Source organism: Tursiops truncatus, chromosome 1 (assembly GCF_011762595.2).
Source record: "Tursiops truncatus isolate mTurTru1 chromosome 1, mTurTru1.mat.Y, whole genome shotgun sequence".
Classification (NCBI taxonomy): Eukaryota; Metazoa; Chordata; class Mammalia; order Artiodactyla; family Delphinidae; genus Tursiops; species Tursiops truncatus.
The window spans coordinates 175,945,837-175,973,791 of NC_047034.1; the positions used below are offsets into that span (position 1 = coordinate 175,945,837).

Consider the following 27,955-nt stretch of genomic DNA (forward strand, 5'->3'; position numbering starts at 1 on the left):
TCACCTGTGCACCCCGTGCCCCAGCGTACCTCGTGCAGGAGCTCCAGCTTCTCCAAGTCCCACTGGTGCTCAAGGATGAGGCTGTCTCCACGAGGCCGCCAGCCTGCTAAGTTCTCTTCTCCCCGCACATATGCCACTGATGTATCCAAGATTTTCCTTCTCCTCCTCTGCATGCCTGAGATAAGAGGAAACAACTCGTTTTTCCAGAAAAACATCCAATTCCAATTTTAGCTCAAAATGACTTAATAATTCACATTATATGGCACACTGAGACAGTTTAGTCTCAAGATACATGGGATTTTGATTATTAATAAAAATTTATCCCTTTTGCCCCAAAGCAACTCTCTAAACTTCTTTTAAAAACTGAGTTTTATATTCTTTAATAATTATGAAGCTAGTAATGCCTCTTGAGAAAATGCTAGTTTTTTTTGTTGTTGTTGTTGTGGGTTTTTTTGCGGTACATGGGCCTCTCACTGCTGTGGCCTCTCCCGTTGCGGAGCACAGGCTCCGGACGCGCAGGCTCAGCGGCCATGGCTCATGGGCCCAGCCGCTCCGCGGCATGTGGGATCCTCCCGGACCGGGGCACGAACCCGTGTCCCCTGCATCGGCAGGTGGGCTCTCAACCACTGTGCCACCAGGGAAGCCCCAATGCTAGTTATTATGTTAAGTGAAAATACAGAGATTAAATAGCCTGTACGCTATTGTTCTAAATATATAAAAATACATTCATGGGAAAAAAGTGGGAAAGATGTGAGCTACCTCACATTTGGTAGCTCAGTTAAGATGGTAGATGACAGACTGGTTTAGCCTCCATTATTTCCCAATAATTTTAAAAAATATTATGCTGGTTTCACATACAAGAGACATGAATTTATGTTAATTAAAAAATTTCTGAAGGAACTATCTAGACACTATAATTAGCTGCTATTGGGACTTGGATTCATACTCAAAGTTGTCTTTTTTTATCTCAATCTTACCTGTGGGCCTTGGCCTCTTTTCCACATATGTTCTCTAAACCGACTCAAATTTACATTAAATGTTTTTAAAAACCCTGACTTGTGTCCACGTTCCAGTTTACAAACATGGAAACATAGAGTGCTGTTGAAGGCCACCAAACTGGAGGAACAACAGCAGTTCAAGGAGACATTAAAAAGGACACAGAACAAGTTCAACTTGATAATTTGTCTTTCTAGAGCATAGGAAGTTCAAATTCTAGGTTGACAGCACCTGTAAAGTTACACTGTCAAGTTATCTTTGGGGTTAAGGTTGAGAGGGAAATGGTTCTGAAGTTTTCCAAGCCAAATTCACTCTAACACGCTTGAATGTGTTATAGTATTCCACAGCCCAGCAACATTTTGTCCCATACAGCTTTTATAACTGTATTGCATGTCATAAACCAAACAGTGCTGCAACTCAGAAAAAGGAAACTCCCACCACCACCACCACCAAAGTGGCTTGTAAAATATAACTGGCTTCTCAAAAATGTATATCTATCCTACAGGGGTGGGGTAGATTTTTGATATAATGTACTCCAGTCAAATGCAAAGGTAACTATCACTTTCCTGATCCATAGAGCTTACCTGGACTACCTGTGTCTGCCATCTTGCATAAACTGAGTTCATAAATTCCAGTGACTCGATTTCTATTTGAATTAAAACAAATAAACAACTGCTTAATTTCATATAGCACAAAACCAGGAAAATCTCAATTCTCTCTGCTTAAAACACTGTCTCCTCCACTGGGTCTGCAATCCACCCTCAAATATAATTACAGACATTTCTTATCAGTCACTGTTCTTTTCCTGTTCTGAGCTTAAGAATAAAACTGAATGATAGACCCAGCAATCCCACTACTGGGCATATACCCTGAGAAAACCACAATTCAAAAAGAGTCATGTACCAAAATGTTCATTGCCGCTCTATTTACAATAGCCCAGAGATGGAAACAACCTAAGTGTCCATCATCGGATGAATGGATAAAGAAGATGTGGCACGTATATACAATGGAATATTACTCAGCCATAAAAAGAAACGAAATTGAGCTATTTGTAATGAGGTGGATAGACCTAGAGTCTCTCATACAGAGTGAAGTAAGTCAGAAAGAGAGAGACAAATACCGTACGCTAACACAAATATATGGAATTTAAGAAAAAAAATGTCATGAAGAACCTAGGGGTAAGACAGGAATAAAGACACAGACCTACTAGAGAATGGACTTGAGGATATGGGGAGGGGGAAGGGTAAGCTGTGACAAAGCGAGAGAGAGGCATGGACATATATACGCTACCAAACGTAAGGTAGATAGCTAGTGGGAAGCAGCCGCATAGCACAGGGAGATCAGCTCAGTGCTTTGTGATCGCCTGGAGGGGTGGGATTGGGAGGGAGGGAGGCGCAAGAGGGAAGAGATATGGGAACATATGTATATATATAACTGATTCATTATGTTGTAAAGCAGAAACTAACACACCATTGTAAAGCTATTATACTCCAATAAAGATGTAAATAAAAAAAAGAAATTAGGAGTCACATATAAAAAATAAACTGAATGATAAACTAGAAGGTTTATAATAGAAATGTGAAGATTAAAATTTTGCCTTTTCTTACCACAAGAAAGAAAAGATGAGGGGGGAAAGGTCTGACTAGAATGAAATGATAAACATCAGTTTCTGGGGGGTGTGGTTAAGAAGGGGACTGACTCTTCTACTGTTTTAGTGATACTTAATTTTTAAGCCGGGTAGTGATGCACAGGTAGTCACTGTGTTATTCTTCATGTACATTCATATATCTTAAACATGAATAAATCTTAAAAAGGATAAAATCCCAATGGTATGGTAAGCTGTTAGAAATAATAATAATGACATTTAAAAAGAACATTTAGTCCCTACAAAATTTTCTGAGAAGCATTCACAATGGAACATTCCTTCCTTCCCTCATTAAATCATCTGTTTATCAATATTTTATTAAATGCCAACATTCAAGTCACTGCACTCTGGTTTATAGGTTGTGAACTAACCCTGAAAACAGCAGCTAGAAGACTGCTGATTCTGTACAGGGTACACCAACTAGAAGCTAAACTTGTCTCAAAAACTTACGAGTCTGGTGACTTTGAATAGCCACTGCCAAAGAGGCTGCGCAGTGAGCGTGGCGGCGAGATCTTGGCATCCCGGGAATAGAAGACCATGCACACATCCTTGGTGATGACAGCTGGCTGGATACAATGATCCAGCTGAAAGCAAACAGGAGTGGGCTCCGATTAAACACAGACAGAGCATCTGTGACCACAGTCTGGGCACTACTGTATTGGGAAAGCTGCTCCCAGATGTGGGGGGTGGAGGATTTCAGCTCTACTGATGGTTTCAACAGCAAATCAGAAGATAATACGTGCAAGGTCAGGTGGTGTTGCTTGCAGATGCATTTATGTTTTTCAAAGTTTTTTTTCTGTAATAACGGCTAATGTTTATTACTTGTTATATGCCAAGCACTGTTTGTTCTAAATCCTTTTCTGTGACCTCTCAACAACTTTCTGAGATAAATGCTATTATTATTACCCCTGTTTAAAAGACAAGGAAATTGAGGCACAGAGAGATGAAGTCACTTGTCCAAGGACATGAAGGCAGTAAGTGGCAGCACAGGGACTTGAACTCAGATAGGCTAGTTCCAGGGTCTGTGCTGTTAACCACTACTAGGCTCTGCCCACAACTACGAAGACAAGAGGTGGTATTCTTAAAATCATACATTCTTTGAAGAATGGGAATTGGGCTGCTAAAGCTGTAATAAAAGTTATGTGACTTTCTGATTAACTAGAGACCAGGAACAGAAGTTAATATAACCAAAACAGTTAGCAAAGTATAATAAAATAACTTCACGATGTGCAGGGGGAAAGGAAGACAAAATCAGTCAAATCTTTCCTCCCCATTTCCTGTTGTAACTTTCCCACTGTTCAGGGCTGGCTGTTCACGGCAACTCAAGTTGTGGGTCTTCTCACCTCCAGGTAGGCCGACAAGGTCATGTAGATCTTTTCCCCATAGGGTGTCACTCGGTTCAGAAGGAGGGAGTTATGGAGGGAGCTATCCCACACGGCCTCGAAACGATAGAAGGTCCTAAAGTCAAAAAGGCAAGAGGGAGTCATCCAGAAGAAGCTGAAGTCACCTTAGTCCAGCCACTGCCATTGTCAGTAATGCTGCAGAATCCCACACCGACCAGCATTTCCAACTTACCAAAGTCTAACGACAGAGCAGAACCTGTGCCTTCGAGGAGGGAAAGGCAGGCGCCCATGCTCTTGCCCCCCACCCATCGTCAAGGAACACTTAAGCTATGCTTTTTGTTTTTTGACAAGCCTGCTTCTCCTCCGCCTATAAACATAAAAATCAATTGAGATCAATTGAAGGGATTAAGATGAAAAGGAGAAATGAGTATCAACAGAAACTAAAACAGGAAAGAAAGACTAAGTAAGCTCCTCTGTCAGTCAGTGATGAGGGACGGAAGCAAAGATTCAGTCATTTGGAAGCTGCAGTCTTTGTATCTCGATCTCACTCTGCTGAGCCTCAGAAATGTCACAAACACATCTGGGAGGGTTCATGAAAGAAACAGTATAGAGAGACTTGTTTTAAATAGAAGAATAAGAGGTTATTCTTAGCTGACATTTCAGCAAAAGAGAATGATTTTTTACACCAGAGCTAGCCAACTACTACTTATCAGTTTTCCAAAAAATTCACATAAGAATCTTACATTCAAATAACTAGAAGCTTGATTATTTAATAAACACCCATAAACTGGTTTTTAAAGTTGCTTTAATATCTCTCTTCCCTCTTACTAGTAAAACACCATAGACCCTACTTGGCATTAAACCTTCCAGTTCAGCAAGTCTCACCTGAAGCACTGTCCTGAGTTCAACAGCAGTGTCACAGATCAACTCCCAACTCGACCCCCCGTGTCCCTCCCTCAGATCCCCGTTAGGACTGTTGGGGAAGACACTTCGTCCACCCCTTCAGAGTGAGCTTCCCATCACCACTAGCTCTCTGCACGTGTAATACATCCCACCCAATTCATCTAGAGTTCTGCACACCTTCTCCCCTGCCCAGTACGTTCCTCCTCACTCCTTCCCAAATGGTAATCTCACTGCAGTTATCTTTTCTAGGTGTCCCATGACAAATAGCTGGCATACCTTCTCTTTAAACACATCTCCATGCTTCTTTCTCCAGAAATAAACAGAGAAAACAATACTTAAATGAACTCCGTAACCACACCTCATCCTCTGAGTGCCAGTGTCTGAAGCCTGATTATTTCATCTTGTAGCTACTTCTAGATCTAAGTCTTCTTGAAGTACAGTTGACCCTTGAACAACAGGGTAAGTTAGGGGGCTGACCCTCCATGCAGTTAAAAATCTGTGCATAACTTACAGTCGGCCCTCGGTACCCGAGGTTTTGCCTCCACCGATTCAGCCAACTGCGGATCACGTAGTATTGTGGTACTTACTGCTGAAAACAATCCACACGCGAGCGGACCCGCGCAGTTCAAACCCGTGTTGTCCAAGGGCCTTCGGCTGTACGTGACACTCTCTCAGACATCTAGCTTTTGAGGCAGAGTGTATGGGTCAAGTAAATTCTCTACAAATACACCAAAGGAATACAGAGACAACTAACAGGACAAAGATGGACAAAGCAACAAAGAGACCCAAACAGCAACCACAACAAAGGATGACAGAAGCCCTTCCCCAGCTCCTGGGCTCACTGGGCTCAGCAGAGAACCCTTTATGCATCCACAAAGCTCTGTTTCGATCACATCTAAATTGTAATTTGGTTTAAGACAAATTCTAATATTGGGTGGTGAAATCCATTACTTCGGCAGAAGCCACTTGAGGGCCCTGTCCCTGAGACTGCTCTTCTATTGTGTCCCAGGGTCTGCCGAGGTGCCTGGAATGGGGCCTGCCTGTCGCACTGCAGGTCTGGACACCCCGTGCAGAGTGAAGCGAGGCCCCTCCTCAGGGCGAGGGCCCTGGAGACACTTGACAGCAACAAGCACTTCACTGCCGCCTGGAACCCGCCACTCATCAAGCTCCACGCCAGAACCTAAGCATCTCCTGCTGCCAGTAATCAGGGTTCAAGATTCCCTTTCCACTGAGGCAGATGTTTTGAATTTGTGTGAGAAAGCCTCTTCACATTTCTGTTTTCTGGTTTTCACTTAACCTAAAGAGGAAACTTCACTGGCAGAAACTTGGCTAACAGAAAAATTCTGACATCGCTAAAATCTCCCTGTACTGGGATGGAGGGAAAAAGGTGGGGTTTTTTGTTGTTTTGTTTGGTGCCTGGGAGTTACTGCAGCACATTCTTTTGAAATACTCACCAAGGGTGGCAACTCTTGAGAGGTGGTCATAAGAAATACAACCAAGACTGAAGAGAAATGTCAATGAAATCAAGCTAGCAAGAGAATTTGGAGTTAGAAACAGGGCCGAGTCCTGAGACATGCTGTCCTGTATGGCGCTAAGGTGGTCAGGATATAATCCCAAATGGATTTCTCAAGATGTTCCGGACAACGGCAGTGTGTGAGTATATGTATGTGTGTGTCTGTATGTGTGTGTGCGTGTGTGTTGTGTGCGGTGTATGTGCATCTTTAAAAAAACACTTAGGCTAAATTATCATGTATCACTTCCTTCAGTTTTCTTCCCTAAATGAGACGAAGAGAGAGATGGGGGAAAATTTCCTTTACTACTGAACCAGGAACTTTTTCTTTTCCAAAAGCAGAAAATAAATAGATGAGACAAGCAGTCCTGACAGGAGAAAGAGAAATGTTTAAAAATAAAAAAAAATATTTCTCACAGACTCAGCTACTCAAATAACTAAATCGGTCTCTACTACTACACAGGACAAAACGAAGAAAAAAGTGAACAATTATGCAAGCCTGAGATTCCTTATGAAATGAGGGGAGTAACATTCTACTTTGTAATGTGGAAGAGAAAAACTTGAAGGGGCATAGAATAAAATGGGCAAGTTTACTAAATGGAATGAGAAAATAATTAAGAACTCTACAAATTACTTAAGAGCCTACATGTGAAACTATACATGCATCAGAAAAACCCAGGGCACAAGGGTGCAGAATAAGGTCTTGCTCTATCTTAGGTGGGCGCAAGTTTACATGGCGGAAAACTATTAAATTAAAATAGCAGTCAAAGCTACATAAGACATAAAGCATTCTGATAAACTAGAATCTTTATGTGCAAAAAAAAGCAAACAGAAAATACCTAGGAATATCCTTATCAAGAAAGAGCCTGTAAAAACACAGAAAAAGCTTTTGTTAGTGCAGCAAAAGAAAAAAAAAGGAAAAAAGAGAGGGAGAGAGAGAGAGGAGAGAGAAAAAAATATATATATAAAAACACAAGTTTGCTGATAAGCAAAAGTGAATTCAAGTGGACAAACAATTAACAGAGAATTCCATGGGACACAATTTGATAAAGGGCTTACAATGACATGGGTCCCTCTCCTGAGACGTTCAGTTAAGGAAATGCTGGGCACAGAAGGGAGAGTGGAGACCACCTCTATTAACATCCCTTTAGGAGGTGACTTACTATTGGAAATGGTAGGAAGTTGCTGTGGAGTTAAGGGAAAAACAAGTCAGTAGGTAACAGAAACGCAGGGCTGGGGAGAAAAGGAGTAATGGCCCTTGTCAGCTGCGCTCCACTATCAATATATCACAAGAGCCCTCTAATTACGTATGTAATACACCCAACTGGAGTTCTGTAAGTTCAACTTTAAACATTAAACCTTAGGCAAAAAGAACAAAAGCTCTCTTGACCAAACTCCATTTAGCCACTTACCAAATGAACTTATGCTCTCCACATCCCTACAATGTATAGACTGACATCCATTTCTCATTGAACATTATTCTAAAATAAAGAGGTAGCTCATCGCCCAGAAAATTTGCTCCAAAGAGCCGAGTTTCATGCTTCTCAAGTGTCAGTACTACAAGCCTGTTTATGTGGTTGCATTTGCTATTATAATTATCTAATTTAATTAAATATTAGATAAATCACTGAAACATGAGGGCAAAAAGAATTTTTGCTTAGTGTGAAACAAAACTAAGTGTGGAAACTTAGTGTGAAAAATAAATTGAACATTTAAAAAAGACTTGATAATGGTGAATTGTTTAAAAAACAGCTGTTAAGTTTGGGTGAGATCAATGTAAAAGAAAGAGGGAAATAAAATTTTGATGATATATGATAAAAAGTTTAAAGGATTTTGCACTTAGATTTTATTCACAGGTTTCTAGTTCCACCAAATTGAAAAAATAGGTGATGAATTATGGGTGTGGCTTTGCAAGAAAGACAGTCAGAAGTCTAATAAATGAGCCTACAATTAAAGAAAAGGCCTTGGCCCTATAGCAAGAGCTTGACAAATTAATGTACATTTATATACTTTAAGTTAAAACAAGTGTTTAAAGTCTGTATCTTCTTTTTAAAATTTTTATTTATTTATATTTTGGCTGTGTTAGGTCTTCGCTGCTGTGCGTGGGCTTTCTCTAGTTGTGGCAAGCAGGGGCTACTCTTCCTTGCAGTGCACGGACTTCTCATTGCGGTGGCTTCTCTTGTTGCGGAGCACGGGCTCTAGGCGCACGGGCTTCAGTAGTTGCGCAGGCTCAGTAGTTGTGGCGCATGGGCTTAGTTGCTCTGCGGCATGTGGGATCTTCCTGGACCAGGGCTCGAACCTGTGTCCCCTGCATTGGCAGGTGGATTCTTAACCACTGCGCCACCAGGGAAATTCCTCTTTTTATTACTCTTGACTTTAGCAATTTTTTTTTTTTTAACCTTTTCGGCTGTGTTGGGTCTTTGTTGCTGCATGCAGGCTTTCTCTAGGTGCGGCGAGCAGCGGTTACTCTTCATTGCAGTGCATGGGCTTCTCACCGTGGTGGCTTCTCTTGTTGTGGAGCACGGGCTCTAGGCACGTAGGCTTCAGCAGTTACAGCACACGGGCTCAGTAGTTGTGGCACGTGGGCTGTAGGCACGCGGGCTCCAGTATTTGCAGCACGTGGGCGCAGTAGTTGTGGCACACAGGTTTCGTTGCTCCGCGGCATGTGGGATCTTCCTGGACCAGGACTCAAACCTGTGTCCCTTGCGTTGGCAGGTAGATTCTTAACTGCTGCGCCACCAGGGAAGTCCCAGCAACTTTTTTGATTAACTCTAAGCTTCTACTGGGAAAGATAAACTGCTTCTAACAAAGCCAAATTCATCTTCTACAGCATGTGACACGCTGCCGGACAGGAATCAAAGGACTTTTGAAGGTTACTCTAATGTAGGCAAGTTTAACATAACCAGCACTTCAACCAAACACCATTTTTCCCTGTTTTGCTAAGTACCATAGGGAAGTTTAAGATATATTTCTCATAGTTGCAAGGAAAATGTGGTGAATGCCAGCTGAATACTTGCTGTAAATGTCTGGCAGAAGAGGGAACGCTATGTGGGGTTAATGCTGACTTCAGAGAAATGGTATTGTTCAAGATTTTGCCCAGGAATAGGCCAAGGCGGGGGTCAAAGCACCCTACTTTACCTCTGCCACACCCCCTCCACATAGGTACACACCCTCTCACCCACCTTCCCTTTGTGTCCACAGCTTCTGCCAGCTCCTCTGACTGGCAAAAAGCAAACAGACATTTGTTTCCTTTTCCTCACTCCCATGCAAAACAGTAACATAAAGAAACAATGTAAAGAAATTAATCCTGGCCCGAACTTTTCATTTCTGCTTCTGCTTATTGTCTCATTTTTCCTCTCCCTCTTGCCAACACATGTGAGCAACTTTTTTAGGAACAGGCAGACCACAGAGAGTTCCTGTAATTCGAAGGCTGAGTTCTGAGCCCACATTAGAACACACAGCCACTCCTGTTTCCTAGCCCTCACCACGTAGAGAAATGGGAGTCTCTGTGCACGATGACGGGACTCCTTTCCCAGGGAGGTAAGAGCGCCCCAGCAGATTTATTTCCAGTCTGACACGGGAATGTAGAACGGCTAGGTACTTTATGCATTGTCATCACTTGATTATAAAATGGAATTCTAAGGGAAACTAATTTAAAATAAAATTCATTATTTATAGCAGCCAATCTTAGTCAGAAGAGTTTATAATAATTTATTGCCTTTATGCATAAAGGAAAATGAAAAGCAGATACTGAGACTCCTTGAGCCGATACTGGCAGCAGCAAAGATGAACACAAGAGGGTTCACTATACCTTGGAGGGCATGCTCCCATGACACCCCAGGCCGAGAGGTCTTTCTCCACAGCAATCACTTCATAGGAAAACATTTAGTCTTAGCCGTAATTAATTTGTACTTTTAAACCCTTGGGTGGCATGCTGAGTTTTCTTTTTCTGCTTTTTCTCTGTCACTGTATTACATCTACTCAAACTCCCCAGGGGATAGAACATTTCCATTCTCTGGGGGTATCATCACATACAAGTACCTCCAATGATTTATGTTTTTATTTTTGAAGAGCAGGGCGGACAGGGGAGGAAACAGGGAACTTTGAAGTGAGAAGGGGAGAGTCATTAATGAACAAGGAATCTACAGTGAATCAATCAACCCCCCCTAGGGCTGACTCACCACATTCCCCGGGTGCCCCACCTGCTAGAGTTGTGGGAAGACTTCAGGTACTTGGCAGAGATGATATTTAAGGAGAGGATGGCATCAACTGTGGCTTCGTCCACCTCAGCTTTATTCCGAATCCGGCCTGAGAGAAAGAAGAAAGAAACCAGAACATGGGTATGTTTAAAAACAAAGTGGTAGGACTTCCCTGCTGGCGCAGTGGTTAAGAATCCGCCTGCCAATACAGGGGACATGGGTTCGAGCCCTGGTCCAGGAAGATCCCATGTGCCGTGAAGCAACTAAGCCCGTGCGCCACAACTACTGAGCCTGCGCTCTAGAACCCGCGAGCCACAACTACTGAGCCTGCACTCTAGAGCCCGTGAGCCACAACTACCGAGCCCGCGTGCTGCAACTACTGAAGCCCGTGCACCTAGAGCCCGTGCTCCGCAAAAAGAGAAGCCACCGCAGTGAGAAGCCCGTGCACTGCAACGAAGAGTAACTGCCGCTCAACGCAACTAGAGAAAGCCCACGTGCAGCAACGAAGACCCAATGCAGCCAAAAATAAATAAATAAACAAATAAATTTATTTTTTTAAAAAAAATCTGCCTGCCAATGCAGGGGACACGGGTTCGAGCCCTGGTCCAGGAAGATCCCACATGCCGCAGAGCAACTAAGCCCTTGCGCCGCAACTACTGAGCCTGCACTCTAGAGCCCGGGAGCCAGAACTACTGAAGCCCGCACGCCTAGAGTCTGTGCTGTGCAACAAGAGAAGCCACTGCAGTGAGAAGCCCGTGCACCGTAATGAAGAGTATCTCCCGCTTGCCACAACTAGAGAAAGCCTGCGCACAGCAACCAAGACCCAACACAGCCAAAAATAAATTAATTAATTATTTTTTTAAAAATCAACTGATTTTAATAAATAAATAAATAAATAGAAACAAAGCGGTAATTCATTAGGCCAAAAAGAGACTGTCAAATCTCTGTGTAATTTCAGGTGCCGGAAGCGTTGTTTGGTCAGTTATAATCCTACAGTCTAATTCTGTAATTCTTGGCCTTCCATTCTTCTCCATATTCTATCTCCCCTTTACATCCCACATTTAGCCAACGGTGAAAACTTACTCTTTGTTCAAAGAGCTTCTCATATATGTCTCAGCTTTAATTTCCAACATCACTGCCCTGCTCACGAAGGTCATCCCCTTCTGATCTCAGACATGGCAACAGCCACTTAACTGGTCTCCCTACTGCTCTCACGTCTCCCCCTTTCCAAGCCATCCCACACTCACCTTCTACAAACTTCTTAAGCCACTGCCTTCATTACACCACTTTCTTTTTCAAAATCTTACAATGCTGTTTTCAAATAACAGTAGGGGATGCAGCACTGCATAGAGGTTAAGAACACAGTCTCTGGAGCAGGACTGCCTGGGTTCAAATGTCAGCTCCAACACTAACTATCTGTGCGGCCGGGGCATATGCTCAACCTCTGAGCCTCACTTTCCTCACCTGTGAAGTGGGAATAACAATTCTTCCCTTATAAGATTGTTATGATCATATTATATGTTTGTTATGTTACATAAACTAATATTTTTAGAGCATTCAGAAAAGCACCTGCCACATTTCATGTTTGTTATAAAAATAATAAGCCATAGGGTTATAGAGAAGCCTTAGTTAACTGCTGCCTCTGCACCCCACCCTTTCTGGTCAGAAAGCATCTCTCTTGTTTTATGTAATAATTAATCTTGAAAAGCTTGAAAACCACTGCCCCAGATAGGACAGAGTATAATCTTCCTTCCAGGCCTTCTTAATCTGGTCCACAGATATGCAAGGTGTTTATGGTTAGAATTCAGGAGGTCTGAACTGGACGGGAAAAAAAAATTACAACTTTATTTTCAGGAACCTCTAACTGAAATTTGCCTTTCCCTGCAATTATGAGGGGAGGGCACAAACCACAGGAGAATCAGCAGTACCCATACCTCTGTCCCCAGCAGAAATCACAGATGTTTTCATATCACACTAATGTGAAGTATCTTGACATTCATCACCACTTTGAAATGATAGAAATTAGACCTGCTGCTTATTGACCACATCATTGAAGAGCTTATGTTACAAATTTGTTTAGTAGTTTAACAATTGTATTTCAATATTAGTTGTTCCCTTTGTAGTCCTAAGTGCTTTATTTTCTACATTTAAAAACATAATTCTGAGGCTTCACCACTGCCAAAGGGGTCCATGGCAAAACTAGGTTCAGACCCCCTGCCCCCTCTGCTCTCGTTCTACAGCTTATGCTGTTTGGCCACTCTTTCCTCTCATGGTGCTTTAGTTTTGTCTCCCCACTCTGGCCACAGATTTCTAGCCATTTGCACGTTAGACATTGCTGACTCTAATTCCAAATGCTTGCAGAAAAACGAAACCCTCTAAGTTCTCTCAAATCACTCAGATCATCTCCCACAAGCTAACCCAGTTCTCCTGGATCTTTTTTGTCGGCAACTCTTTTAGCACAGGTCTTTCAGTTGTTCTCATTTGGTACTCACTCATCAAACTGCTCTGTACATGCACACACGCTGTCTCCTCACTAGACCCCAAGCTCACAAGGAGCAGACTTCTCTTAGGCCCTCTCACAGCCTCGGGCCCAGAACTGCTCCCACAGGCACTGAGAAAAACAATGGCAGGTTGAATAACTGATGAAGGGAGCTGGGAAACAAGAGTAGTTTCCAACTCAAGGACTCTCTTCTGACAGTCACGCTCTCCAGCGCAGCCTTCCGCACACTCCCTGTGCTCCGAACAGGGAGCAGTCACTCCGCTAAGGCCCGTCCTCAGCTGCTGGAACATACTCACCTCCCACCAGCTCACGGACATCCTTCCAGTGGAGTTCACTCCCTTTCTCATGGATAATGGTTACTGTGATCCTTCGCTGGATGCCCTAGATAATGGAGCAGGGCTGCAATTTAGCTGGGACAATCTCTTATTTCCTCTTGTCTGTTGTTTTCTGGATTGTCTGATGGGCAGGAAGGGGAGGTATGGAGGGGGAGGGGAAATGCTGTCCACACTGCTATTCTGAACAAAGGGACACAGGTCAGGGACTGAGGAAGAGCCAGGTTCTGATATGGCTTTTAAGAACCGATGCCCAGATTGAAAGTCCCCGAGTGTGCCCATCTGGCTCATAAGCACTTTTGGGCACTGACTAAAGCTACTTTTGATTTGCCAAAGGGGGACCTACATTTCATGGCCAGATTTTTAGTCCACTGAAACCTTCATCTTCAATCTCCATTAAGAACTTTTGGCTGTGAAAGCAGGGTTTCCAAACATCACCAAGTGAAAATTGTATAAAATAACATGGAAGCTGCACAAATTACTACGTAACTGAACGACACAAAGTCTTTCAAGATAGCTCTTTTAAAATATATTTACGGGGCTTCCCCGGTGGCGCAGTGGTTGAGAGTCTGCCTGCCGATGCAGGGGACACGGGTTCGTGTCCTGGTCTGGGAGGATCCCACAATGCCGCGGAGCGGCTGGGCCCGTGAGCCATGGCCGTTGGGCCTGCGCGTCCGGAGCCTGTGCTCCACAACAGGAGAGGCCGCAACAGTGAGAGGCCCGTGTACCGCAAAAAAAAAACCCCAAAAAAACCCCATATATATATATTTACACATAAAAGCCAGGGTATATATCAATAAATATAAGCCAAGGTTTGAGAAACATTAAGGAAAGGAGAAAAAAAAATGATGGGGCATTGTCCCCTGACCTCCAAATACCCTTGAAATGGAGATTAAAAACAGCAGAGAAACAGAGAGTTATGTTTCTTATTCTAACTTTTTTGGTGTTCCCTTCTAAGCCCTCTTTTGCTCCTTCATTAGTACCTGGTGAAGCAAAAATGTCCCCTGGCAGGGCAAGCCTGCTGTATGGTCAACCACAGCTGGAATATACCTATAAAAACAGAAATGTAAAAGAAAGAAGTTAGACAGAATGCTTGTGCTAAGTGCAACTTCACCTGCAAGGTCCTCCCTGGTCACTCCAGCCCTCAGTGGTCTTTGTTTTCTAAACTCTGATCCCATGTCTTTCTCACCATCTGGGGTGGACATTTAATTGGACAGTCATATGCATTTAGTAAACCTTTCCACATATGTATGTCTCATCATCCTGACTAGACTGAAGTATTCATAGGGCAGTAACATCTTTTGGCTCCAATCCCAGCTCTCTGTCTAACAGATATTTCCATAAATAACATATAACTGCAATGGCAAGTGTCAGGAGATAAGAAAGAGATAATTTCAGATTCTAGATCATTTTTTAAGAATCAGAAAGCAATTAACTCAGTAGAAACCATTTACTGTAACTACTGCTCCCTCATAATGCAAGTTATAATCACATTATAGATCTGTCTGTGGAAAGTCAAATTCCTCGAAGCAATGTCACTACTGACAACTCTATATAGGATCGATAGAGCCAAACCTCACACACAGTAGGAACCCAATAAATGTTTTATGGAGGTGATCATAATGGTATTACCTAGCATTATAAATAGAGGATCATTAAGATAACATTTATCCCCTACCCTTTACACTAACTGATACAGCCCCTTGCCTCTGTTTCGGGAGAGGGATCTCTTTTGTGTTTTTCAAAAGCATTTCTGAGACAACTATAAACAGTAATTACATTCGTCACTTAGTCTAACACAGCTCATACAGAGAGAGTAAGCTGATGCTGATCATTTTGATCTGGGCCAGTGGTCCTCAACTGGGGGTAATTTTGACCCCTAGGGGCCATCTGGCAATGTCTGTTGTCACAGCAGGAGGGGAGGTGCTCCTGGCATCTTATGGGTAGAGGCCAGGGATGCAGCTAAATATCCTACAATGCACAGGACAACCCCCAAAAACAGAGAACCATCTGGCCCCAAGTAGTGAGAGGCTGAGAAACCTTGGTCTACAGAAACATTCTGTCCCCTAATCCCCTGACATATCGATATGCCTTTGGCCCTTTTATGTGCAACATGCTTCTGACTCCCTTTGCTTTGCTGCTGCTAAAACCCACTTTGCAGGTTGTCTTCCCTCATAGCAAAGCGCCATTCTTCATGATCTTGCTATTGCTAACAAGAAGGTACATTATCATACTAGACAGTTCTCTGACAAACATCTGATTCAAAGAATAATATAAAGACCCTCCCCACCCCAAATTCAGTTCAAAACTGGAATGTGACAATGTTCTGTGAACCCAAAGACGAGAGACTCAAAATTACATTTTCTAATTTTGGAAAAGTTGTCATATTTAAAAATTTATAAAGTTGGACTTACTCTCCTGTAGGCTCCAATTCACTGATCTCAAACCAAACCAGAAGATCGTACTTGCTCATGCTCTGGCCAAGGCTGGTTTTGCTCATGGTATTTAACTTGGTGGCTGGAACTTTTAAAAGTTTTTGGAAAATGTTAAAATTTGGTCCAAGTCTACTCAGCAAAGGTATAAGCTTCTCTAATGTCAGTCTTCAAGGACACACTTGGGAAAGGCAGCGAGAGTGAGGGGATAGATTTCAGTGCAGAAGAGCCAGAGAAACTTCACCGTCAACTATAGCAGTACCTCTAACTTCAGAGAACAAGGAAAACGGAAGAGTCAGCATCTTTTTCCCTCTCAACAAACTACCCAATGATGAGAAAACAGGTTTGATGCAGAGTAAATGTGCTCACAAAACCATTAAAAAAACCTTCCTTAGACTCTCACATTTGCAGCATGCAGAGCACGGTAACAATGTGGGACAGGCAATGTGGGGCGAGCCTCGCTCATCACAGGGCCTCATCAAAGCTGCTGTGGCGGGAAAGACCCACCCTCCAACCCAGTGGTTCCTGAACCTCCCTGCACATGAGGGTCACCTGGGGATCTTAAAGATGGCCCAGGCCACACCGCCAGCCAATTAAATCACAGTCTCTAGGGGTGGGACTCAGCCCTCTGAGAGGTTTGAAGCCCCCCCAGGTGATTCTAATGTGTGGACAAGTTTGGAAACCACTGGTCTCATCTGTAAATACAGGATTCTGTAAATGATCTCATGTTACCCATTTTCTTCAGATGTGAATTCCATATTCTTATCTGTACTGATGAAATATATTAGCCAAAACCCCCGTATTTTCAAGAATTTCAGATTCCACATGGTGGGCATTTTGAAACACTATGTAGAAATTCTGAAATCTTGGCAATACAAAGAGGGCTCTCTGCTCTGAACCTGGGAGCAGTGGTGTGAGTCCAGTGACTTGGGATCTAATTATCGCTCAACCACTAACTAGCTATGAAACTTTGGTTGAGTGACTTAACCTCTGGGAGTCTGTCTCCTCAACTAGAAAATGAAGATCATAATATCCTGCCTACTATCTAAAAAGATGTTGTGAGGATCCACGGACACAATGCATCTAAAGGGCCTGTGTGACTCATACAGCGCTATTCAGAGGCATGGCCTATCAGCATTGTTCACCCCAGCTGAATTCCAGGTAAGCTGGTGATGATGCTAGTCAAGAAGGTAACAGGGGGTTAATGGCTCTGGTGGGCATCTGAGGGTCAGAAAGCAAAACTAGAGCATTACAAAAAGCCAGCTACCAGTAAAAAATCCTTTAAAATTAAAAATACCATTGCAAAGAATCCACACCAACAAATATAAGGAGCCCCCCCCACCCCCCCCACCCCCCTGGATGATGTGAAAGGGGCATAAATAGAGAAGGTGCTTCCTAAAAATCTCTCTGAAGGAAATGTGATATGATCTTGACAATGTGCTGAACTCTACATGCAGGTCAAGTAGCAAACAGAAACGTCGGTGTTTCATACACGGAGAGCCAGGCTTTAGGACCAGCCTCTGAGGATGGTTCTAAATCTAAGGCAGAGCTAATTTTAGCTACTAACCATCTCGTTTAGGTACCCTCTCGGTCTGGCGGCTGGGAACTGGCAGAAAGAGAAAAGGCGGCATTGGGTCAGCCTCATCCTGGAAGGTGGCAATGGCGGAGGATGCGAGCACACTGGCGTGCTCAGAAAATGTGTCCAACACATGCACATTCACATAGTCAGATATGAGAAACCGAATCAGCTCAATCTTTCTCTCATGGTCTGAAGGCAGGACGGAGGCGAGGAGCACAGAGGTGGAGAATGAGCACAGGGCGGGGTGGGAATGAGGCAAGTGGGCAACGAGGAAAAGGGATGAAAATAAACAAAGAAAAATCAGAACAGGATACATGAACATGCGGAATAAACGTAATATGCAAAGGAGTGCCCAGTCACCTGACAGTTAAAGGGAGTTACACACAAAGCAGAGAGATTTAGGAGCATGGAGCTTATCAAAATCTGCAGTAAGAAGACCACAGTATCGGCGGGGATATAGAGCCCTATTGTTTGGAACCTCTTATTTCCATCAGGAACCAACAATTCTCGTTCCTACTGGACACCGGAACACACAAGGATGCACAGAAGTGGAGTAGGAATTTGAATATGATTTTTTATCTGAAAAGTCACTCAGAATAAGAGATGTACATCATACAAAGAACACAGCTGTGCTCACCTGGCTTGGATAGTGGCATGGGCGGAGGGAAGAATCGTCGAGATGGCTGGGGAGGACTGCAAAGGAAGACAAAAGTTCTTCAAGACTAAACAGTCCCATGCTGGTGTTAGTGGCGTGTTTAAATCCCCTTTAAAAATGGATCATTTGTACTTTCAACTCTGGTACCTTATCAGATATCAGATATAAACCCACACAGTAAAACTGAGGCTAAGACATTTTGATAAAAGTCCCCTTGTAAGTCAGAGCTAATAAATAAGAAAAATTTTTCTGTTAACAAGGACACTCTGCCATCATCCCGAAGTCCCCATCATTGTCCTCCTCCCCAATTTTGATGTCTCCACTTAGAGACACACGCTTCATAGTAGCTTTATGCTTCATAAAGTTCTGGGCGGTTAGGACCAATTATACACAACTTTCAGGTTATATCCCTATCACCCCAACTTTCTATCCTATTCAAAGTCTCTTCCTACAAAAAGACAGTACTCAAGGTCACCTGGGCAAAACTCAGTTTGCTCTACCTACAGTTAGTGACTGGGTGGCTTAGAAGAAAGATGGTGATGTTTCTGAAATGGAAACATAGGGTAATATATAAAACTGTTATTTACCTATCTTAATTCCTCAAAAGATTTCTTCTTTTCCAGCAAGTGACAGTAACAACAATAACAACAACAATAATATCAATAACAAAAATCTTTGCTCATTCGGTCCAAACCTGTTAAGCTCCTGTCCTTGCAGGTGAAGTGGGTGCTGCTGATAATGCCCAAAGACTTCAAACACGATAGGCTTGGTTTTGATATAGTCCACAAATGATTCCGTCACCTCCACTGCAATCTAATAAGGAATAAAGGCAACCTAGATTAGCGAAAGATTTATTATAGGAAAATACACATTTTTGCTGCAAACAGCACTACAGCACTTTGAGTACCCAGTATGTGCTGGGAATTTTACTATGAAGGCCTCTCACACCAAAAGAGAGGGGCTCTTCTCTGGTTTTCGTTCTACAGTTAACTTCACCAAGCTTCAGGCATTCAACACCCTCCACTGTCTGCCCCAAATGACCTCTGGCCCCTCTGCTGTCCTTCACACAATGTTTGGACTCAATCTGCTGCTCCCTTCACCTGCTCTCTCCTCCACCGTGCCTGAGGGCTGGCCCAGGCTTCAGCCGTGCCTGGGAGGCCTTCCCACATCTCTGTACCTCTGTCATCCCTGTACTTCAAGGCCCAGCTCAAATGGCAACAACAGTATGAAAAACACGACTGCAGACTCTGTGCCAGGTACAGTGCCAAGCGTGACCCACCTTTTCTTATTTACACTACAGTCTTCAGGAAGTTCCCCCACCTCCTTTCTCTACAAAAACATCCACCCCCAACAAAGAATGTAGCTTAAAAGACTCTTCCCATTAGTAGAAATAACTCTCCCTTCTCTACTCCCGTTGCATTTAATGAATACCTTTCGAATGTTTCTATATCCTGTATCACTACAGTTTAAATATGCATTTATTTCCCCTATCATAATTCTAAGCTCTTCGGAGGCATAATCTACCCTGTGATCCATCTGAGCACCCCCCCGTGGCGTCAGACACAGTCCTTGTGCACAGGAGCCAATCAATATTTATCATATACAGGCATGCTCATATTTATACAATTAAACATCAAAAAGAAAACAGTGTGTTCTGTATTTGCTTGTTCCATTTCTGGAGTTGCCCTTTCCTCTCGCATTTTAGGGAGTGGATTATGGTTGGCAAGAGAACAAGACTGTTCAAGCAGTAGTGAAGCTCCTGGATGCTAGAGCCACGTCTCCCTGGGTTCAAACCCCACCTCTGCCTCTTCCTAGCTTTGTAACCTTGGTGAGTGACTTCGAGTGCTCTCTGCCTCGGTAATCTCAACTATAACGTGGGGATTATGATAGTATATGGCATAAGAGTGAGGATTAAATGAATTAAGACACAAAAACACACCTATAACAATGACTGACACAAAATAAGCTCTCAGTGAATGTTAGCTATTGTAATGAGGATCACGACTTTTGAACAGAGTTGAGCAAATCTTTCTAGAAGAGATAGAAGGTCTGTTTTCTTATTCCACTTATGAGAGAGTTGTAAGGGGCATTAGAGGGCTAATCATAGAATCAGCTGCAAGGAAACAGATTCTGAATCTTAATTTAGCTACAAAATGTATTTCATAGTTTCTACATTAATTGCAACCAAATTATTTGTCTCTTATGGTGTAAAGAATAACATATTTAACAAAACTCATATGCAACATGCTTATTATTCTAGGAAGGAAACACTAAAACAACTCACTATATTCAAACTGACAAAGAATTTATTGGCAGACCAACCCCCAGGCTACTCACAGGCCCCACTGTAATTCAGAGAAGATGCTGCCTGCTCTGTCCACTGAGGATTAGCTCAGGGCCCTGGCCGCTCCCTCCACTGTCTGTTCTCATCACAGAGCTCCCCCTACACAGCAGCTTAGATTATCAACCTTCTTCAGCTGAGAAAGCCAAAGGGCCCCCACACATGACGACTGCCTCACCCCAGCTGCTTCAAGGTACCACAAACCCGCAAAACATTTGGCAAAAACGCCCACGTCACTTACATTCTGCACATGATAAAAGCCCAGAGGACTTCCTCTGCCATTGTTTTTGAGGGGTTCAGTGGAGAACGCTTCATCATGGCGATGCAAAAAGCTTAAGAGAAAAAAAAAAAGACCCGCGTGAATTTCGTATTAATGGTTTCATCAGGATCAGCTTGGATCCCACTGGAAAGTAGCACCTTACTTAAGTAGAGTCTTTAACTGAGTCAAGTTATTTACGTTTCCTTGTAGAGAACATTTTCCATATCACTCAGATAGCATTTTAGCTTTTATGTCAAAAATGACTGAAAAATCAACTAACCCTATCACTTAGCCTTGTGAATGTATGAACAGTGAATTCAGTGAACTCCTATTCCCTTGTAAAAGTTTTTTACTGAAATAAAAATTGTGAAACCATTTTGTACAGAAAAGATTTGGCAGATTAAAGCTTCTATAAGGTAGTATCAAAGCCTGTGGACAGCATACTTGCCTGGGAGTCTATCTAAGACCAGCTAGGAGGAGATGCAAATATCACCTCTTCCAGGAAAGCTCCCCTGACTCACTCAAACAGCTCTATGTTCCCACAGCACTAGAGACCTATTTTTCTTCAACAGCAATGATATCATTGTTTGTAATAATGTACTTATTTGCTTGTCTCCCCAAAAGACAGTGTCTCCCAGAGGGCTCTGAATGTAGAAAATACTCCTGAAATATTTGAGTCAGTGGGCTATGTTGACTTATTCTCATAAATATGAGATTTTATTGTTCTCTCTCCCTCCCTATTATTAGTCTGACATAAAAAGAAGTGGAGAATTACAGAATACTCAATTCAAAGATTTACTGCCAGATAGAAATATGCACCAGAAGGACATCGCATACTCCTGCAAGAAAAAAATGGAAATAAGAGAATACTTTTTTTTTTCTGGCTGTGCCACGCGGCATGTGGGATCTTAGTTCCCCGACCAGGGTCTGCAGTGGAAGTGCGAAGTCTTAACCACTGGACCACCAGGGAAGTCCAAGAACACTTAGAGTAGGGGGTAGAAAGACCAGGATCATGAACTACCAGTCTTCCAAATTACACTTGACCTTTGAACAACACAGGTTTGAACTGCGTGGGTCCACTTATACGTGGATTTTTTTCCATAGTAAATACTAGGGTACTGCACAATCGGCAGTTGGTTGAATCCTTAGATGCGGAACTGCGGATATGGTGGAACCCTGGATACACAGTCGGATTTTTGACTGTGCGGGGGGTCAGTGCCCTAACTCCTGAGTTGCTCAAGGGTCAACTGTAATTCACGGAGCCCGAAGACAGTGGTGTACTTCTGCCAGGCGTCCAGATCGCTGATGCTACATACCGCTGTGGCACTATAGCACTCCACACCACGTGCACTCTCGTCTATTTTCTTTCTTCTCATTTTCTCCTTACCTCTCTCCCTTTCCTTCTCTTACTTCTTACTCCTTTTTTTCTTCCAATTTCTTCCTCTCCAGACCACACAGTGTACCTGCCAGAGGCGCCATGAGCATCAGCTGATCTCTGATCTACACTCCAACAAGGCTCTGCTTGGAGCACACACAAATATCCTGGGGTTCCACAGAGGTGACGCATGAAATCATTCACATTGCTCTACAGCTCTGTTTTCCCTATGCAGGCCAGATGAGAGCTGATAAAAACCTCAGAAGAACTTGAGTCTTCTTTCAGCATGAGTCAACATGCCCTTTCCTCCAGAGCGAATGCCAGGTGGAGATGCTACTCTCTTTTCAGGAGATTTTAGGACAGAAGTCAACATACCACTATTGCCATTTCAGATGTCAGTTAACCAAGTAGGTCTTTTCCACAAAATACATCAGTTACTAACTGAGGCTATTAGCAAAAACACATTAAATGGGCAAAACCTACACTGGACAGATACTATTTCATCAATTATAATTACAGCAAATGATATTAGCGGCTTACCATGTAATAATCACATTTAATTGAGGACTTGGCTAAAATCTATGTAAAAAGCAATGCTGCTTTAGGACCCCAGGGAAGGCTAAGGCACATACTGAGGGGAAATGAATGGCAGAAATCTAAAGCAGCCTTTTGGTGGCACCAGTGGCAAACTGTGGGCTTTAGGAATGGGGTGGCTCAGACTTCATTCTCTTGTACTGTGGCCCTTTCCAAGTACTGAAGACGTATTGATGTTTGGGGGTATTAAAACTTAAAGATTCTCCAAAAAACTGTTTTTGGAGGTCTTGAGACGAAAGTACCTAGAGCACAGAGCTCCAGAGGGTTATAGGATAGAAAATGCTTAGAAAGTGGATGAGAAATGAAACCTGTCACATCTTCTCTACGTACTTACTAGCTTTTTTTCAGCGGATGCAGAATTTTGCTGCTCTTTAAATGACTTACATTTTCCCTTTCCCAAGTATTAAATAAGCATAATTGGCGGTTGGATAATTCATTGTTTTCGTACTTGTTTATTAACGAGACATTTCAGCACGAAGAGCATTTAAAAAGACTAATAAGTAGGCTCATCTGGATCTGATCCTATACTCCTGGCAGAAGGGGACAGTCCACAACCAAACCTTCTAGCAGGATATGTGGCCACACTCCTCCCCACAATGAACTGTTTCATTCCATTGTAGGTTTCCAGTTCTTACTCCCATCTTGAGTGAAGAAAGCATTTTATTTCAGTGGCTGGTAGTCATTTCTCTCTCAAGAGTGTACTACCTGGCAAGTGTTACATCGCTCTATAGTGCACAAAGGACATCATCCGGGGTAAGAGCCTAGGGAGGCAGAGCAAAGGGGCGGCTTACTTGAACTGACAGAAGATATCTGCATACTCTGGGAGGATTCCGCTGGCCTGCAACACTGTTACACGGAAAGTGAAGGCACTGCCCAGTTTCAGGTGGTTGCCAATCTCTTCAGAAAATCCTTCCATTACCATCTTACCATCCAGCAAAGTGCCTGACTTCAAATCTAAAGAGGGTCAAATGAACACACATATGGTTCAAGTAACACACAAAGCACCTTTTAGAGAGTAGAGTGTACCTTTCCATCCCTAGATGATAAAAGCAACTATCTTCCTTGACAATGGTCAGTATTTTTCCCTCTTTGAAAACATATGCAATCATAGTACACTCTGATTACACACCCAAGTCATTCATTCGATTGATTTCTTCTGGAGGAGTGATGACCTCAGAACTCTGACCCTGTCCTTCCACAATCCTCAGCTCCTCCAAGGATAGACCAGAACGGGTCATTGCAACCGAAGAAAAGTCACTCTGAAAACAAGGCAGGGGTAAGTAGATGATAAAGTAGTATGACAACATATTTTCCCCCCATTTCCGTAACTTATATTTATTTGCCCAACAAATAATAGTGACTGAAAAGTTATGTGGATTAAGAGCTGCCTGAGAAAAGGCAATACAACACAATATAAATGCTGGGCCTTTACCCTCACGTCGGTCATTGTTAGACATGTCCCATATTCTATTAACTATCCTATGGTAACCTATACTTTTTAGTTCTAGGCAGAACTGCTCTCCAGTGCTGAACATCCTCCTTACAAAACCTGCCTACTTCCTTATCCTTCCACAAGGTTTTCCTCTTCCTGGCAGATTTCTCACCTGATTAAAGTACTCGTTATCAAAAGATATTTTAGCTGTTCCTGACTGTCGAATTCCAGAACCATAATCAGGAGCTTCTTCGTCCGCTAAGTAGAGGAAAAAAAAAAAAGAAAGAAAAAAAAAGCAAGGATGAGACTACATATGGGGACAAGGAGGAATGACTCCTATTGGATTACAATAATAAAAATATATAGGAAAGTAAAATAAAAATAAATAGGAGATAGTGGGCTTTAGGGTTCTCAAACTTTAATACAAGAGGAGACACTAAAGAACAAGTCTTTTGCATGAGAAAGAAAGAGACCAAAGCAGTAAAGTCAAATAGGCTGCTTCCAACTCTACTCAGGTAAACTTACCACCTCCTTAGCTCGAATGAAACTAATGAATAAAGGATTGGTTTCATTCTTGATGTTGTTCGAATGTCATACTTAGAAATACTGATCCCTTCACTTGACAAGATTATATTCAATAATACTCAATAAATATCTGAAAATATTAGACTGTACTTGTGAAGACCTCCATAGCTCAACGCTGGTGACTATCATGCATTTCCACGGGGAAAGGCTGAAAGAGGTCACTAAATACAGCACAGCAGTTGGAAACTAAAACAGAAACGTTACAGGAAACAGCCACATTCTTTCTTCAGAATGTAGGCTGGAGCTTGGAAAAAAGTATGAAGTGTCAACATCTTGATCCACACATTGCACAACAGCAGCCAAAGTACAGAAACGTCTAGCAGAAGTATCCTGACAGAAAATTAGGCAAGAAACCGTCTGAAAATCCTCTGTTATTTCTGAAGCAGTTAAGGTACAGTTAAGCAGTTAAGGTAAAATGCAAATGACTTTTATAAAGGTAACCCAAGGGTTGTTCTTCATGTTAAAGGAGATCCCTTTACCCCATTATTCCAAAACAGCAGTAGCCCAAACCAAACAGGATCTACTCGTGATACTTGGGAACAACAGCTAGAAAGGAAGCAATAAAGGCTTTCTTCAGTCTGCACTGAAGCGCAGCCCTTACGGAACGGGCCTCCTTTGTCTCGAGGCAGAGGACCCACGGCCCTCATTTCAGAAGAGGGGCGCCTACCTGCGATGGCCTGCACAGCCACACGGAGAAATCCCCGCACTTCGCCCTTCTCACTGACAACGGCCACCCTGTGAATCAGGGGCACGGGGTACAGCAGGTTGCTCAGGTAAACAAATGCTCTAGAGACAGAAACCAGGAGACAGACATCTGAGCATCCCACAGGTAGAGAAGGTGGCTTTCAGATTTACTGAGAATACCTTCATGAAACTGTGAGCTGGCTTCTGGGCCCTGTCTTAAGGTCACCTCTCTGTTCTGTACTCTCAGACTGCCTCCTGTTGCTTTTTCAGAATACATAACGTATAAACAAATGCAAATGCTTGGTAAAGCAGTGGAAAAGACCAACGTACACCAAATTACTCCCTATAAGAATTACTACCATAGGTAGAGTGACCACTGGAAGTAGACTTCCAAGATACTCCTCTACAAATACTGCTACGAGTGGGAAAAGGGAGCCCATTAAGGAGTTTAACCTTTTAATGTAACTAATTACAAAGAGGTTTTTGTTTTGTTTTCCCCAATAGATAATACAGAAATCAGCAGACAAAAATGGTCAGAGAAATGTGACTGAAATACAGTCAATAACTCTAAAATGGATTTCAAGTCACAGCATTGTGGGTCTTTATTTTTACCCTAAGAAATGCCTATGATCTTTAGGCAGGGTGACTGACACATATGGGCAGAAAGGCCATGTAGCCAGAAATTTCTTTGTTAGTGAGCTTATAAGAGACTCTGGATGGACATCAAGATAAATGCTAAGGGAGAAGGAGACAGCTGATCCCTAAAGGGTTGCTTTTGCTTCTAGGGTTCAAAACTTTATTCAGAAATGCATATACACGAGGTAAGACCTAACATTTTTCAACTTCAAATGAACTAGCAAAGTCATATCACATTTGTTCTCTTTTTTTCTTCTTTCATTATTTTGTAGCTATTGACTTTTTTTAAGCAACACAAACCGGTGATCACAAAGCTTGGGTGTTCATTCCAATTAGTGGGTGGGAAACAGAATCTAGTTCCTACTATTATTCCTGTCTTCCCACTTGGTATATGCTGATCTTTGAAGACAAGACAAGACAAAGAGTAAACATTTGCATCAAGAAATCACACATAACTAAATGTGACACATGCAGGCATACCTCGTTTTATTGTGTTCCACTTTCTTGCGCTTTGCAGATATTGCATTTTTTACAAATTGAAGGTTTGTGGCAACCCTGTCTCCAGCAAGGCGCCATTTTTCCAACATTTGCTTGCTTCATGACTCTGTGTCACATTTTGGTAATTCTCACACTATTTCAAACTTTTTCTTTTTTTTTTTTTTATGGTCATCTGTCATCTTTGACGTTACGGTTGTAATTGTTTAGAGGTGCCACAAACCACAACCATACAAGACACTGAACTTAACCGATAAATGTGTGTTCTGACTGCTCCAACAGGCCATTCCCCCGTCTCTCTCCCTCTCCTTGGGCCTCCCTATTTCCTGAGACACAACAATACTGAAATTAGGACAGTTAATAACCCTACAATGGCCTCTTAAGTGTTTAAGTGAAAGGAAGAGTCTCACGTGTCTTACCTGAACTCAAAAGTTAGAAATAACTAAGCTTAGTGAGGAAGGCGTGTTGAAAGCTGAGACAGGCTGAAAGCAAGGCCTCTTGTGCCAGTCAGACAAGTTGTGACTGCAAAGGAAAAGCTCTTGAAGGAAATTAAAAGTGCTACTCCAGTGAATACACAAGTGATATAAGAAAGCAAAAAAGCCTTACTGATGATATAGAGAAAGTTTTAGTGGTCTGGATAGAAGATCAAAACAGCCACAACATTCCCTTAAGCCAAAGCCTAATCCAGGGCAAGGCTCTAACTGTCTTCAGTTCTATGAAGGCCAAGAGAGGTAAAGAAGCTACAGAAGAAAAGTTTGGAGCTATCAGAGGTTGGCTCATGATGTTTAAGGAAAGAAGTCGTCTCCATAACATAAAAGTGCAAAGGGAAGCAGAAGTGCTAATGTAGAAGCTGCAGCAAAGTATCCAGAAGTCCCAGCTAAGTTATTAATGAAGGTGGCTACACTGAATAAGAATTTCAGTGTAGATGAAACAGCCTTTTATTGGAGGAAGATGCCATCTAAGACTTTCAGAGCTAGAGGGAAGTAAATGTCTAGCTTCAAAGGACAGACTGGCTTTCTTGTTAGGGGCTAATGCAACTAGTGACCTGTCGTTGAAGCCAATGATCGTTTACCATTCTGAAAATCTTAGGGCCTTTAAGAATTATGCTAAATCTACTCTGCCTGTTTTCTATAAATGAAACAACAAAGCCTAGATGACAGCACATCTGTTTACAACATGGTTTACTGAATATTTTAAGCCCACTGTTGAGACCGACTGCTCAGGGCAAAAAAAAAAAAAAGAGCCCTTTCAAAATATTACTGCTCACTGACAATGCACCTGGTAACCCAAGAGCTCTGATGGAGATTAATATTTTCGTGCCTGCTAACACAACACGCATTCTGCAGCCCACGTGTCAAGGAGTAATTCTGACTTTCAAGTCTTGTTATTTAAGAAATACATTTTGTAAGGCTACAGCTGCCATAGACAGTGACTTCTTTGATGGATCTGGAAAGGATTGT

At 42.6% G+C, this 27,955-nt stretch overlaps 1 protein-coding gene across 10 annotated transcripts in view; it reads right to left on the reverse strand.

Moving 5' to 3' along the window:
• Positions 1-27,955, reverse strand: part of KIF1B (kinesin family member 1B) — a 154,690-nt gene that overhangs the window by 16,655 nt on the left and 110,080 nt on the right. For 8 of the 10 annotated variants that reach the window (XR_012328077.1, XM_073796220.1, XM_073796210.1 and 5 more), the window contains 15 exons: positions 25,348-25,466; positions 24,268-24,353; positions 23,793-23,922; positions 23,455-23,617; positions 20,677-20,767; positions 18,789-18,907; positions 18,077-18,132; positions 15,843-15,951; positions 14,412-14,478; positions 13,393-13,477; positions 10,579-10,705; positions 3,985-4,099; positions 3,092-3,225; positions 1,581-1,642; positions 30-175 (listed from right to left, as the gene is read on the reverse strand). Coding sequence is in view for 9 of the 10 variants with exons in the window: in XM_073796220.1 (XP_073652321.1) it covers positions 30-175; positions 1,581-1,642; positions 3,092-3,225; positions 3,985-4,099; positions 10,579-10,705; positions 13,393-13,477; positions 14,412-14,478; positions 15,843-15,951; positions 18,077-18,132; positions 18,789-18,907; positions 20,677-20,767; positions 23,455-23,617; positions 23,793-23,922; positions 24,268-24,353; positions 25,348-25,466 (1,609 nt within the window). In the remaining variant the exon portion in view is untranslated. The remainder of the gene's footprint in view (positions 1-29; positions 176-1,580; positions 1,643-3,091; positions 3,226-3,984; positions 4,100-10,578; positions 10,706-13,392; positions 13,478-14,411; positions 14,479-15,842; positions 15,952-18,076; positions 18,133-18,788; positions 18,908-20,676; positions 20,768-23,454; positions 23,618-23,792; positions 23,923-24,267; positions 24,354-25,347; positions 25,467-27,955) is intronic. The other 2 variants (XM_033843487.2, XM_033843493.2) reach the window with 1 other exon arrangement.